This window comes from Numida meleagris, chromosome 2 (assembly GCF_002078875.1).
Source record: "Numida meleagris isolate 19003 breed g44 Domestic line chromosome 2, NumMel1.0, whole genome shotgun sequence".
In the NCBI taxonomy this organism is placed as follows: Eukaryota; Metazoa; Chordata; class Aves; order Galliformes; family Numididae; genus Numida; species Numida meleagris.
Genome location: NC_034410.1, coordinates 4,823,383 through 4,835,947, shown reverse-complemented (window position 1 = coordinate 4,835,947; position 12,565 = coordinate 4,823,383). Strand labels below are relative to the sequence as shown.

General features: G+C 41.9%; 1 protein-coding gene across 1 annotated transcript in view; it reads right to left on the bottom strand.

Annotated features, from left to right (window-relative positions):
• LOC110394380 (sodium channel protein type 5 subunit alpha-like) overlaps window positions 1-12,565 on the bottom strand; it is a 222,397-nt gene that overhangs the window by 36,742 nt on the left and 173,090 nt on the right. The window contains exons 19-20 of the mRNA XM_021388192.1: window positions 11,998-12,118; window positions 2,894-3,048 (exon numbers count right to left, since the gene is read on the bottom strand). Coding sequence (XP_021243867.1) covers window positions 2,894-3,048; window positions 11,998-12,118 — 276 coding nt within the window. The remainder of the gene's footprint in view (window positions 1-2,893; window positions 3,049-11,997; window positions 12,119-12,565) is intronic.

The following is a 12,565-nucleotide window of genomic DNA, read 5'->3' as shown; positions in this document are numbered from 1 at the left end:
TTTACATATTTCAAGATCTGTCGTTGCTTTCTGAGGAACTTCCAAAAGTTAGCAAACATGCAGCGCCTGCAGATACAAGAAGTGTGCTACTTGTCACTCCGACGATCACACTGGTCTTTTGCCTGCCAGGAAACAGTAATTAAACTGACAAGACAGCTCTGGCAGCCTGAGCCAACGCTTGTCCATTTGTCCCCACACTTCAGGGTGACGTTTTCACCGCGACTCAATCTCCTATCTTGCCTTCAAGAATGATATTTCAAGGGTGTGAAAGAGCTGCTGGAGAAAGCCACAGAAAACAATGCACAGAGAGATGGGAGTTTATCACTTCTGGTAGGGGCTCAATCACTTTGTCAGATGACTTGCTGTACTTTGCAATTACCACAAAAATAACAACAAACTATTTAAAGTGATTTCCTCCTCTCCCTCCTGCCTTTGCTCTCCTTGTTTTCTACCAACTTATCAGAAAGTACATAGTGTTTGGTCTACCAAAAGCACACGGTGAGCCAGGAAGAAGCTTAAAAAGTGGTGAGGAATATGCAAACTGAATGCCCCAGGTGCCCTGTACTCCCGCACAAGCTATGGACATCATACAAAAGACCAAACTAAACATTAAGTGTTGTTTATTCTGTCTTGCTTTGTGCATTAAAAAAGAATTAAACATGATACCTGCAGTGTTTCCCACAATTACAGTTAGAACACAGACTCCCAATTTGAGTGTTTATGGCTTAAATGCACAAGAAAGGTTTTCAGATCTTTTGCAATAAGCTGCAGATGTATCCTCATGATATGACCACCATTTACAAGTAGAAGAGAATCACAGAGATGTTAAGGTTGGAAAAGATCTCTAAGATCATTGAGTCCAACCATCAACCCATCCCCACCACGCCCACTACACCATATTCCTTTAATCTCCCTTAAGAACTCTGTGTGTTGCAAGGACGTGGCCAGATGAGCTCAATTTTTGGAAGAGCTCCCCCAGAAATGCAGAAGAAAAGATGTGTGTGTTTCCCCTGACATCTCCAACCCAAATGCTGAAAGTGCAGTGCTGATCTGTTAAAGCACAGTGCTGGCATGTGAGAAGGTACAGTGGAATTTGCCCTTATGCAGAAGTGTAATGAGTAAATTCAAAATCACACACACACACAAAAGTATGCAATGAAAAGTAAATAAGATTTGTATTGCAGACTTCAGGATCTAAGGGACTTTTAATTACATATGTAAGGAAGTGCATTTCTTTGAAGTATATTACAGCAAGTGACATGCCCCCTTTAAAATGCATTAAAAAATTAACACACTGATCCTCAAGCTGGTGCAAAAACTGTCAGAACCCATTGATTTCAGCAAAGCTATGACAATTTTCAGCAGCCTCATATCCACAGAAGTTTTTCAGCCTTTTGCTTTTCATAATAAAAGGAAATCCCCTGGGAGAAATTTCGGCCCATCCCCAGTGGACCCGAAGAACGGTCTATCTCTTTCCCTTTTGCATCAACATTTATATACTCCCATCTTCTTCTCTCCCTGCAGAGACTTTCTTTAAACTACATAAGCCCAGTTCTTCTGCGTTTTCCTCTTTCTTTTTAGGCCACTGATAATTTGCGTTGCCCTCCTCTGGAGTTTCTTCAATTAGCCCACGTCTTTCCCAAAGTGCAGTGCCCAGAGCTGCAGCCTATGCTCCAGCTGAGGCCTCCTTGATGCCAACTGGAGTGGAAGAACATGCTTATTTACACAGCCCAGTGGGGTGTTCGGCTTTTGTGCGGTGCTGTGATGTAGTTTATTCTGTTTACTGCCTGCTTTCTCTCCAGCGCCTTTTAGTAAATTTGCTACCTTACCAGTCATGCTACATTTTGTCTTTCTGCCCTTGATTATCCCTGGTGAGGTGGAGCATGCGCCATTCTAAGTAGGCTTTCATCTTAGATACTGAAGGCAGATTCATCCATTTGGCAGAAGGTAATCCCAGCCTTCAGAAAAACAAGCAAATTTAGCAGGTGTATTTCTTACTCTTTCACTGAGGAGAACATCAAGGACTGCTGGACTAAATTCCAGAGTACTTTTGATATACCCCTTTGCTGTACGACCAGCTAGAAACCTGGGAGAAATCCTACCAATTTCAGGGATGTTCCTGACCCATGTATATCATAGAATGGCTTGGGTTGGAAGGGATCTCAAAGATCATCCAGTTCCAACCCTCTGCCATAGTTGCCAACCATTAAATCAGGCACCATCAGCCAAACTCTCAGAAACTGCCACTGGTTGTCACTATCATAACAAGCCCAGGGCTGGTAATACAGAGCAGATAATCCCAGCACCCAGTGGGATCTCAGCCGGAGAGGATCCTTTATCGGACTCATGAGCAATGACCAACCAGTCTCCATGAGTGCACGTTCATTTGGCTGCAAGTAGGAGACATCTGGGCAGGGAAGGTATGGTGGGTTAAGCTAAGCTGTGTTCAGAACGTGATAGGCATCCACTACCTCTGTCAGCAGTTCACTGATTCATGGTCATTGCATCTTTTCCTTCACTGGTCAGAAAATATGATATAAAAAAAGAAAGAAAAAGGTACCCCTAGAGCAAAATGCAAGTCTTCAGATGGGAACTACCAGTGAGCAGCTATAGGACACTGAAGTGGTAATTCTGGGCTACCTCTTCATGCAGACTTCCTTAAAGATGCCCTTTTCAAAACCTATGCACATCATAATTCCATGTTATAACACAAGTAAGTTCCTCATTATATGGAAAAGGCAGATGAAATCAGAAAAGCAGAAAGCCTGTTTTACTCCCAAATATACTTTGCTTTGAGAAATACGCAGTGAGGTTTCCTAAGATCGCCTAATTTAAGAACATCTCTTAGATCCATGTCTGCTTTCAACTAACAAGGAAATCCTGATACACTTACCAGGGCTCCACTGCTCAGCAAGATCATGAATATGATGAAAGTTTCAAACCAGTTGTGTTCAACAATCCTGTAGCAAGTTTTTCGGAGCCTCCACCAAATTTTGCCTGGAAATTTTGAGATGTCCACGGAACAGCATGGGAAGAATCGCACACAAACTGAAAAGGAGAAAAACAATAACAAAGCAACTGTTAAAAAAAAACTATTTAATTCCTAAATCTGCAATAAGTACATGCTAAACAGGATTACTTCTAGCACAACCTACTGCATGGAGTCTTTCCTTCCTTGTTCTTCTCTTTCCCTTCTGCTTTGCCTTCTATTTTCCTGCTTCACTCCCCTATCCAAAAATATTCAAAGACACCTGAAACTTGCTCCAGTGGTTTTCTCCTAGTGATTTTTGTGATCTAGAATATTTCAATCATGAGTCACCACTGTCCCAGGTCAATCATTAGCCTAGCTCAGGCAGCCCCGCTGATCAGGTTTAATGACTCCAGCAGGGTATTACCAATAATTTCCACATCTTTCTGAATGTAGAAGAGACGTTTTCTTGGTATTACAGTACCATTAGATTTGCTGATTAAAAGCAGCAACCTGATGAAAAGGAGATGAGGGGAGAAGGCACTGCGGCAAGGCAAATGGGACAAATGTGCTGAAGAGACTTAGGAAAAGCAAGAGCAGATTTTGGTTCTTGTGGTCTCTCATGAGCTTATTCAAGGCACCAGGACAATTTTGTAAAGGTATTTAGGTGGCTAAATACCCTCTGAATTCAGCAGAAATTTAGATGTCCAGCCTGTGTCCACAGCAAGTTCCCTACCGGCACTTATAGCACTGTCTGACCTTACTGAGATGTTGCAATGACAAATATTTTGTGATGGCTAAAAGCATGGTGGTAATGGGGACCATAGAAGGATCTCTGCTGGCAAAATTTTGCCCAATTTTAGTCTTCTTAGCAGAATTACATTGTCATAGCAGAAGAATATTTTTGTTGGTAGTGGACAGATCCATCTGTCCCATTTAAAAACACACTATGTTCATTGCCTTGTGCTGGGTAAGAACTTAAAACTATGATGAGAAGACACCTTGGTAGCCAGGAATTGCCCTTTTCCAGGCTGGCCCTTCAGCCTTATGTCAGATAATTTGACTCCCGTCCTCTGTGGAGCCAGGAGTTAGATATGATAATCCTTATGGATCCCCTCCAACTCAGGATATTCTATGATTCTGTGATTCTAAGTGTATTTAGGATAAGTGTAAGTGTATTTACGATATTTGCTGATGAGAACTACACCTGGAAACTAATTTATTTCAAAAAAAAAAAAAAAAAAAAAAAGCTTTACACTCTGCCTTTAATCTGTGTGTTGTACAGAAAGAGACTTTGTTATGGATCTTTATAGTCCCACCAGGAGAAAATAAATCACAGGCTGACTGCTCCCTTAGCTGAAAGGTGGCCAAGGTCACCGACACGTCTTGAGGCATCCAACAACTGCTCAGAAGTGACAAGAGAGAACATCTCACTATGGTGATGTAACGCAATGTTATTGCAAGTAGAAATAATATTTAGTCAAGGAATGTGGGGAAGGAAAGAGAGCGAGTGCCGAGGATACACAGAAGGCAGATGCTGCTAATTCAAGGTGGCATAACTGAGGCACTTGAGCTGCTTGTGATTTGCAAGGAGATCAAGTACGAGTCTTGGGATGCCGCGATTCCCATGCAGCTGGAAGTGGGGCTGTGCTGGCAGCAGGCTCTGCCAGGAGGAAGCAAGCTGCTAAGTCTGCTGCGCTCCTTCTGTAAGTTTATATGAGCCTAGATCCTTGCTATGGGGCAGCAGAGGTGCAGAACGTCACTATGACATTTCATACATGAACCACTCCCAGAGTTCCCTTTTATGCCTCCTCTCTGAGATGTTTGGTAGGTGTAGGTTCTTGTCTGTATGAGGTTTCTGTATGGGACTAACAGCACAGGAAACCATTAATGCAAGGGTAACATGACAGCAAGGCAAGTAACTACCTGTCCTCTACATATTTCCATCATACAGACCCACGCTATTTCTCAGTTTACCACTGTATTCTGGAATTTAGAGAAATTCTGGGCTCAGCTGAAATACATTAAGCTAAACAAACTGCTTGAGAAGATCATAATGCTAGAAGTACAAGTGGAAGGACTGGCTCTCTGTCTCTGTGGTCAGGTACCACTCCAGCAAAGGAAAGTTTTATCCTTCACTTCAATCCTAAAAACCAGAGATCTGTGGCAAGGGATAAAAAGGTATCACGCTAGTCAGCACTTTTTCCTAAAACCTGTACAGAGATACTAAACTGTGTGATTTGGGTCCTTCTTAGGTACATGGAACAGAATTCAGGCATGCAGTGCTATATGGTACCAGGAGCCCTAACACACTTCTACGGCAGCTCTGCTTGGAAATGGCCATGCCTGTACATAATATGCCCACCAGCATGTAATGACACAGGGGGTTATTAGGTGCATCTCTCAGCAAGAAAACTCATACACTATTTCTCCTCTTTCTGTTAGTCTCTTAGATGAAGGCCTCAGCTCAGCTAGATGGGCTCAGGAGGCAGCTCTGGGAAGGGACAGGTTCTTCCAGCAATTGGCTCTCCCACTGTAAGATGCTGGATGAATCATTCCCTGGAGGAGTCTGCTCCGCACAGGGAGTCGACATGATTACCTGAGCCCAGGCACAGCTAAAATTAGGGAACCATCTTCCAAGTAAATACTAATGAGCAGGGCATCATAAGATCTGAAGTTATTTCAATTGTGATGGAAAATGCTTATAAAATGGTAAAAACAGGCTATTTCTGACTCAGTCAGCTTCCATCTGATCATCTACAGGTACAGAGAGGTATTTTTAAAGACAGAAAGGCAGCGAGGACCACTAATCTTTTTTTTTATTTTTATGCTCTTTGATGGCTTTCATGCAATTCTGCTCTGAAAAAAAAATCCTACTTACTGACAGTAATACCTTGAAAAATCCAAAATAGCCTCTCAGATGAGTCAGCCCAAAATCACAGCGCTATTAAATCCCATGCTTTTGATTGGGCCCAATTCAGAAATGTTTAGACCAGATTCTGATACAATTACTAATGTCAAGTAGCACTTCCATGAATTATCAAGCTGGTTGCAATTCGGATGAAATGTTATTTTTAACTACTCATAAATCAAACAGAAAAGAAAGGAAGCTGAGAGAAAAAATAATAACAACTAATAAAGAACAGACCACAAATAAGTATTTTAATGAGCAAAGTTCTATTCCTATTTTGGACTTTCTAAATTTCCCTCAGTGTCTGCTCTTTAAAACATGCACTTTTCGGGACTCTCTAGTAATGCTGGCAGCCTACTGCTTGGTGACCATGACCCAAGCTTAAATGCTGAATTACAAGCTTTACATAACATGACAAAAAGGTATACCTGACATCAGTCAGCATTCCAAGAGTTGTTTTTTCCCCCCAGTTTCTGTGAAATCAGAATAACATAAACATCCCAGTGTGTCCTAGGCACGATCTGGTGAGGAGCTAAGCAACCATAACTCCGACTGACTTCTACAAAGCAGGTGGTCAACAGGCCCAGCGTCAGGTCTGGAAAGTTATTTGCTTGATCCACATGGACACCACCACTCATCAACACCCTTTAACACAACAAGTGTCACGAATAAACCCTTTGGTGTTTCTTATAACAGCACTACCCATGCTGCCTGTTCTCATAGATCTGTGCTATCCCCCTAAAACCAATGCTATTAAGGAATCGGTTGCGTGGAAGCCAAATAACTTATCATTTATTCAGGACTTCGTTTTGCCCTCCTAATGCCTACTGGGCTGTGTGCTTTTTGAGAGCAAACTGACTCATTTCCATCACGGAACTTCGGACAGTAGGTTATTGCTCAACAGAAACACAGAACAGCAGAAAAAAGTCCTGCACAAAAGGTTGAGATTTTTGATAGCAAATCAGTGAAGCTGCACTAGTGGTCAACCTGCCCAAGGAGAACAGTTGTTTTCAACTCTTATTTCTACATTACAGTCCATTTCTCACTAAACAGAGGTACATTTATCAAAAAACCTTTCCAAGAAATATTTCCAAATGCATCGGCTGACTGTGGTATTTTTTCTTCGTTTGCTTTTCATAAAAAGGAATTGCTCCCTTCAGTCACTGTGGTATCCTATGGCACAACCACAAACTGCAGGTTAAAATGAGTCCTATCCTGAAGTTTCCACTGTAGGTGTGACAGAGAAAACTCTTACTTAAGCATCTGCCACAACAATGACAAACTACAAACTAACCCCAAAAATTAATTTATAATTTAATTTAATTTACAATTTACAATGGATCTTGTGTAACTGCTCATTTTGCCTTTGGTTCTGCACTCACATTTCCTAACCTGCTGCATTATAATCATGGAGCTGTTAGACATGATTACATTACCTTTCTGAACTAGGAGAAAAATCACCTTGTAAACATGGGAGCTAAATTGCAAAAACTTCTGCAAACACAATGGCTTCATGTTTATAAGCAAAGCCTTTACAAATCCACTGCTTGTTCATACTAATATTTACCTTTAGTTTTTGCATAAAAATGGTAACATATTTTGGCCAGGTTGGGCTGACCTGATTCTTCTTGTTAACCCTGGAAGACCAATTAATTTATTTTATACTGTGGAGCAGTGTGACTGGTACTTTTTGTACACAATAATTTGCAGCTACCTTTCCACAGAAGATCCCAATTGTTGGGACATTCATTTTTAGAACAAAACAATATTTTGCTTACCTTTGAATGCTGCTTTCAACATTGCTTGGTTTGACACAGGGAAAATATAGCTTCCTTAGCATTAATTCAAACCAGCAGCTATTCATAACTCAGTTTTAATGCATGTACCTGCCAAGCTAGTTTTCTAATGACCAGCCTGGCTAGCAGCGCATGCTCAAGCAAAATAATAGCATATCCTTCCTGGCTTGGAGGGAAAACAACTCTACAGACCCTCCTGTCTACCCCCTTTCTCATCCTCTGGTCCCATTGACCCACATGGCTAGGTTGTATGCTGTGCTAGCGCTAACACACAAGAGATTTGTTAACACTGCCACCAGCATTTGGGTACCTGAGACACAGATGGAGATTTGAGTTACTTCCCATGGAATACAAAGGATAGCTTCTAACAAAGCCAAAGTCTATTGAGTGTTTTCACTTTCCCAAGGGCTTTACAAGGATACATTGCTTGTTTATCCGCCTCTACTCACCTTCAAACATATCCTCTTAAGAGGTCACTGCAACTAATGTTGTGATGTCTTGAGGCAAAGGCAGTGGGCATCCTGGTCTGCACTGAAGTGAGCCCTGCTTTAAGCACAGGGTTGGGCGAGTTGAAATCTACAGGTCCTGCCCGACCCAACTTACTGGTTCTGCACAAGTGATGGGATTGTAAGTGTCTTCCGATGTCTGAGAACTGTATACAGCAAAGTAATAGCATGTCCTTTCTGGCTGAAAAATACACTGTATCTCGGGTATTAGGGCTAGAGAAAAGAGACACCTTCAAACCTGTCTTTGTTCCATGATTTGTTTTCTAGGATGACACTTAACGTGTTTTGTTGGGCTTGGTTTAGTTTTATTTAGCTTTCAAACCTCATCTGCAGGCAGAGCCTGTAGCTCAGCTGAGATAACTTGTTCAGTTTTGTGCTCTGTTGGAGCTCCCCTTTGCATCTGTATTCCCCAGCAGCCGCTAACTGCCACTGGGGAGGGCGTGACGCCAATCCCACCATTAACAAGAACAACTCCACTATTAACCAGCATAACTTCACTTTAGTGCGTGACATTTTCCGGCTGCGATAATCGCTCCTACGCAGTCACATGAAAAATCTGGTTGTGGGCACCCCGTGTGTCACGAGTTGCAATTGGACGCGTGTTGATCAAGGTAGCTCATTCTCGCACAACCATCTGATGATACGCCTTTGCCAGCGGGCCTCGCCCGGGGAATTACGCTCGAGGACTCAGTGAAAACTTTCTCCTATTAGGGTCTGGGACAGAGGACTGTGCTGGGGTCAGGGGCTCTGTTTGAACAACCTTCTTTGAGGCACAGAAGATAATGCCCAAACAGATAGCAATTTTTGATGCAGAGAATGCATACCAACGGAGGCAACAGCACTGGAGTGTTGCAAGGCATCTGGAGGGAAAAATACCTAAATAGCTGGCGTTGCCTAGATGTTGCTTTCTCATCAACTGACAACAAGAACGATCTCTCCATTTCTATCAGTTTTTTCCCGGCAATACTTGCTGGCTGCCAGAGCTGTGACCCTACCTTGGCTTCACATTTCCTGACCCAAGAATATTCCCAGTTCACCCTAATCACAGCTATTTTGAGATGATAACGAATTAACAAGTCTCCCCAAGAAGAAACGGCCCATGGCTAATCTGGTTCACCTTACTCCGGGAAAACTCTGACCTCAGCAAACTTTCAGCAACTATTTCCAGAACATGCACTATCTTTATTGCCCTTATTGCCTTATCTGAAAAAGGGGGCTGAATTTGGAACATATTTGTTCAGGGCACAACCTGTGCTGAATGTGTTTAGAAATGTCATAGTTTGCATTTAGACAGCTGATGAGCTAACATGGCAAGAAATTAACTCTCCCTCTCAACCAGCTTCATCTCACCTAATCTTCAATCATAAATGTTAGGTGGCCATTCTCCCACATACACCAAATGCCATATCTCCTTATTAGAAGACAGCAATAGCAAGACTAGATAAAATTGCCTGCTTGTTTTTCAATAATTCCATTTTAGTACTTAATAACAGTGTCATACATTATCTCGATAGACTGTTTTTGTTTCGTTGCATTTTGTTTTACCTAGACTGAAATGATAGCTGCATAAGACCAAATCAAAATAGTAACTTTGAGGAAAGATACTGGAAGGCATTTAAAACAACAAGATTGTGGGAAAATACTTTGATTCCTTCCATAAATACAAATTCTAATGTCACTGCAGCAAGAGTCAGTTGGACATTCAGTTTATGACTCTTCGACTTGAAATTCGACAAGGGAACATTCATGTGCAAATTCATGCATTTTTGTCAAATTCAAATCACATCTAGCCTACACAGTAGCCTCTGAAAAAATCTGCATGGACACGTGCTGCCTGGAAAACAGAGCAGATGTGCTGGGGACGATGCTGCCTGCAACTGCCTCCCCAGTGCCCCCATCCACCACACACGCGATGAAGGGCTGGGAGCAGGTTCTGTTTCAGTTCCCACTCAGTGCTCAAGGCTCAGCTGGCTGTAGCCTGGGAGAAGATGAGGACACCCTGACTTGAACAAAGGCTGGTGAGGAATGAGGAGAGATGGGGAATAAAAGGAAAAAGGAAGGAGCAGTGATGCTGTGCTCAGGGGGAAGGGAGAAGGAGCCAGAAGGGTGGATGTCACAGAGTCAATAGAATACCCCAAGTTGGAAGGCACCCGCAAGGATCATCAGGTCCAACTCCTGGATTTGACCCAGAGTAAGACTGGGCTTTGGCCCATCTCTTGATTTCCATATTTCTCTGTGGCCAGAATGACAGCTAGGCTGCAAAACTAGATTAATGCTTCCAATGATCCATCCAGAAGAGGACTGCTTGCCACTGCTACCCCACATTCCATTGACACAGATTTCCAACAGATTAGTTGGGTACTGGTGAGAGAATGCATGATGGAGATTCAGGCAGGTCTGGCCATTGTAAGAAAGAGAAAATGACAGAGTGCAACTGCTCTGGGAATGAACCAGGCCTGTGCATTGAAGGAAGCAATGGGCTGTGTGATTCCCATTTTATTTGTTTCAAAAACTGGCAATTGATCATGGCCAATCACAGTTTCAGCATTTATAAACTGCCTGGCATTTGACTAGCACCAGTCTTATAATACAAATTTGTGCAATTTAATATAATTTCTCATTTTGCAGTGCATAATATAGTTTGCTGCTCGCTAGCCTCAGTAAGAAATATATAGTGAAAGAACAAAAACACCAGATCTAATCTTTAAATATTATTGTCCAGGCCAGAACAGTTACAGCACAGCACCATGCTTTCTTCAGTCAACTGCATTAATTTTTGGCTACTGCTTTTAAGCAGAGCTGCCAAAAAAATGTTTAGATCCTAGGGACATTTGTAAGCCCTGCAGGGCTCCCTTACCTCATTCAATCATCTTCCTCACACATACAGAGATGCACATTTTTGCTGACTTCAGGGGCATTCATATACCCAGTAAAACATCTCTGTCTGGTCCCATCTGAGCAGCTCTGTTTTTATTTATAATAACCCTTGAATTTTGAAGGAAATATTCAGCTAACCCTATTTTTCCTAACCCAGATTTAAAGGGATACAAGAAATTTTACTGAGATAACATTTGGAATAGAACTCACTCAGAGAAGAAATAACTTGGAATGTTATTTTTCTTACAGCCTTAATTAAAAATATAACTTTTCATGCAGCAGGGTTTTAAGTCTGTGTTTTGGTGTAGGACGGTGTTAAAAATAATAAAATACTAGCTTATTAAAAGTAGTAATGTGAATGTGAATTGTTATCCAAGGTAATTAAGTAAAATACCCTATACATAACACATCCCATGTCAGATGGAAGCTACTGGATATGCTACTCTTTACACCTTTTAAAATAAGTGGAAGAAAGTCCCTGGGACTCATGATCTCTGCAGACAGTTTCTATTAACTGCCCTGTATACATGTCAGTAATAGAAACATCCTTAATCTCGTTAGTTCTCTACCCAGTTGGATCATACAGATATTTTGGAAGGCAAAGTCCTCAATGGCTGAGTTAGAAATATCAACTTTTTTTAATAAAATAACTCCATAGAACAAAATACGATGAAAAAAATGCCTAGCACATTAGAAGCTACACAGGAACTTTGAGTTTGCTTGTGGCTTATCTCACTTTGGAAATCCAAAGTCTAATGTTAAAATTAAAATTAATTAAAAAAGTAATTTTGGAGCACGACATATCTAAGAAATGAAGTGCATCCAGCGAAATCCTACTGCAGGCAGTCAGAGTAACTTGGTGTGAACATGGAGACACATTTGATAAGAGAACAGGAGGGTTCTCATCTCAGCATTGCAATGAAACACGCAGGCCCTTACCTTCAGGGAAGCAATCTTCAGGCTCCATCAGCTCCTCAGCAAACTCAGGGATCTGCTCCAGCAGTTCTGCAGGATTTGTCAAATCCACTGTGCTGCCTTCAGAAAGACTGATTTCATCAAGCTTGTTGTCAACAAGAGCAAAGATGAGGAAAACAAATTGATCAATGGCCCCAAAGGAAGTAGCTGAGTTTTTACTCCACTAACCACTATCCCAGCCAAAGCAGTTATGACAGTGAAATGGCCATGCTCGAGTGACAGCTCAACCTATGCTAACAGCGGTGAGCTAACAGTAGACCCATCATCAAGAGCAGCAAAAAAATTAAAATGCCATATTTACCTTTTTTTAAAGAAAAAAACAAAGATTGTGAACGGCTACTGAATATTAATGGGAGGTGGAAGTCTGGAATGACCAAACCACTCAGAACTGTAAAGCTTCTACATCCTTCCCTCCCATCTGGTAGACTCAGATGGGTGTGACCATGGGACCTAGCTCCTGAAAAGCTGGAGAAGGACTTGGAGGACTCATGCTGGGCTCCTGCCTCCTGGACATGAGGCTCTGCACCCACAC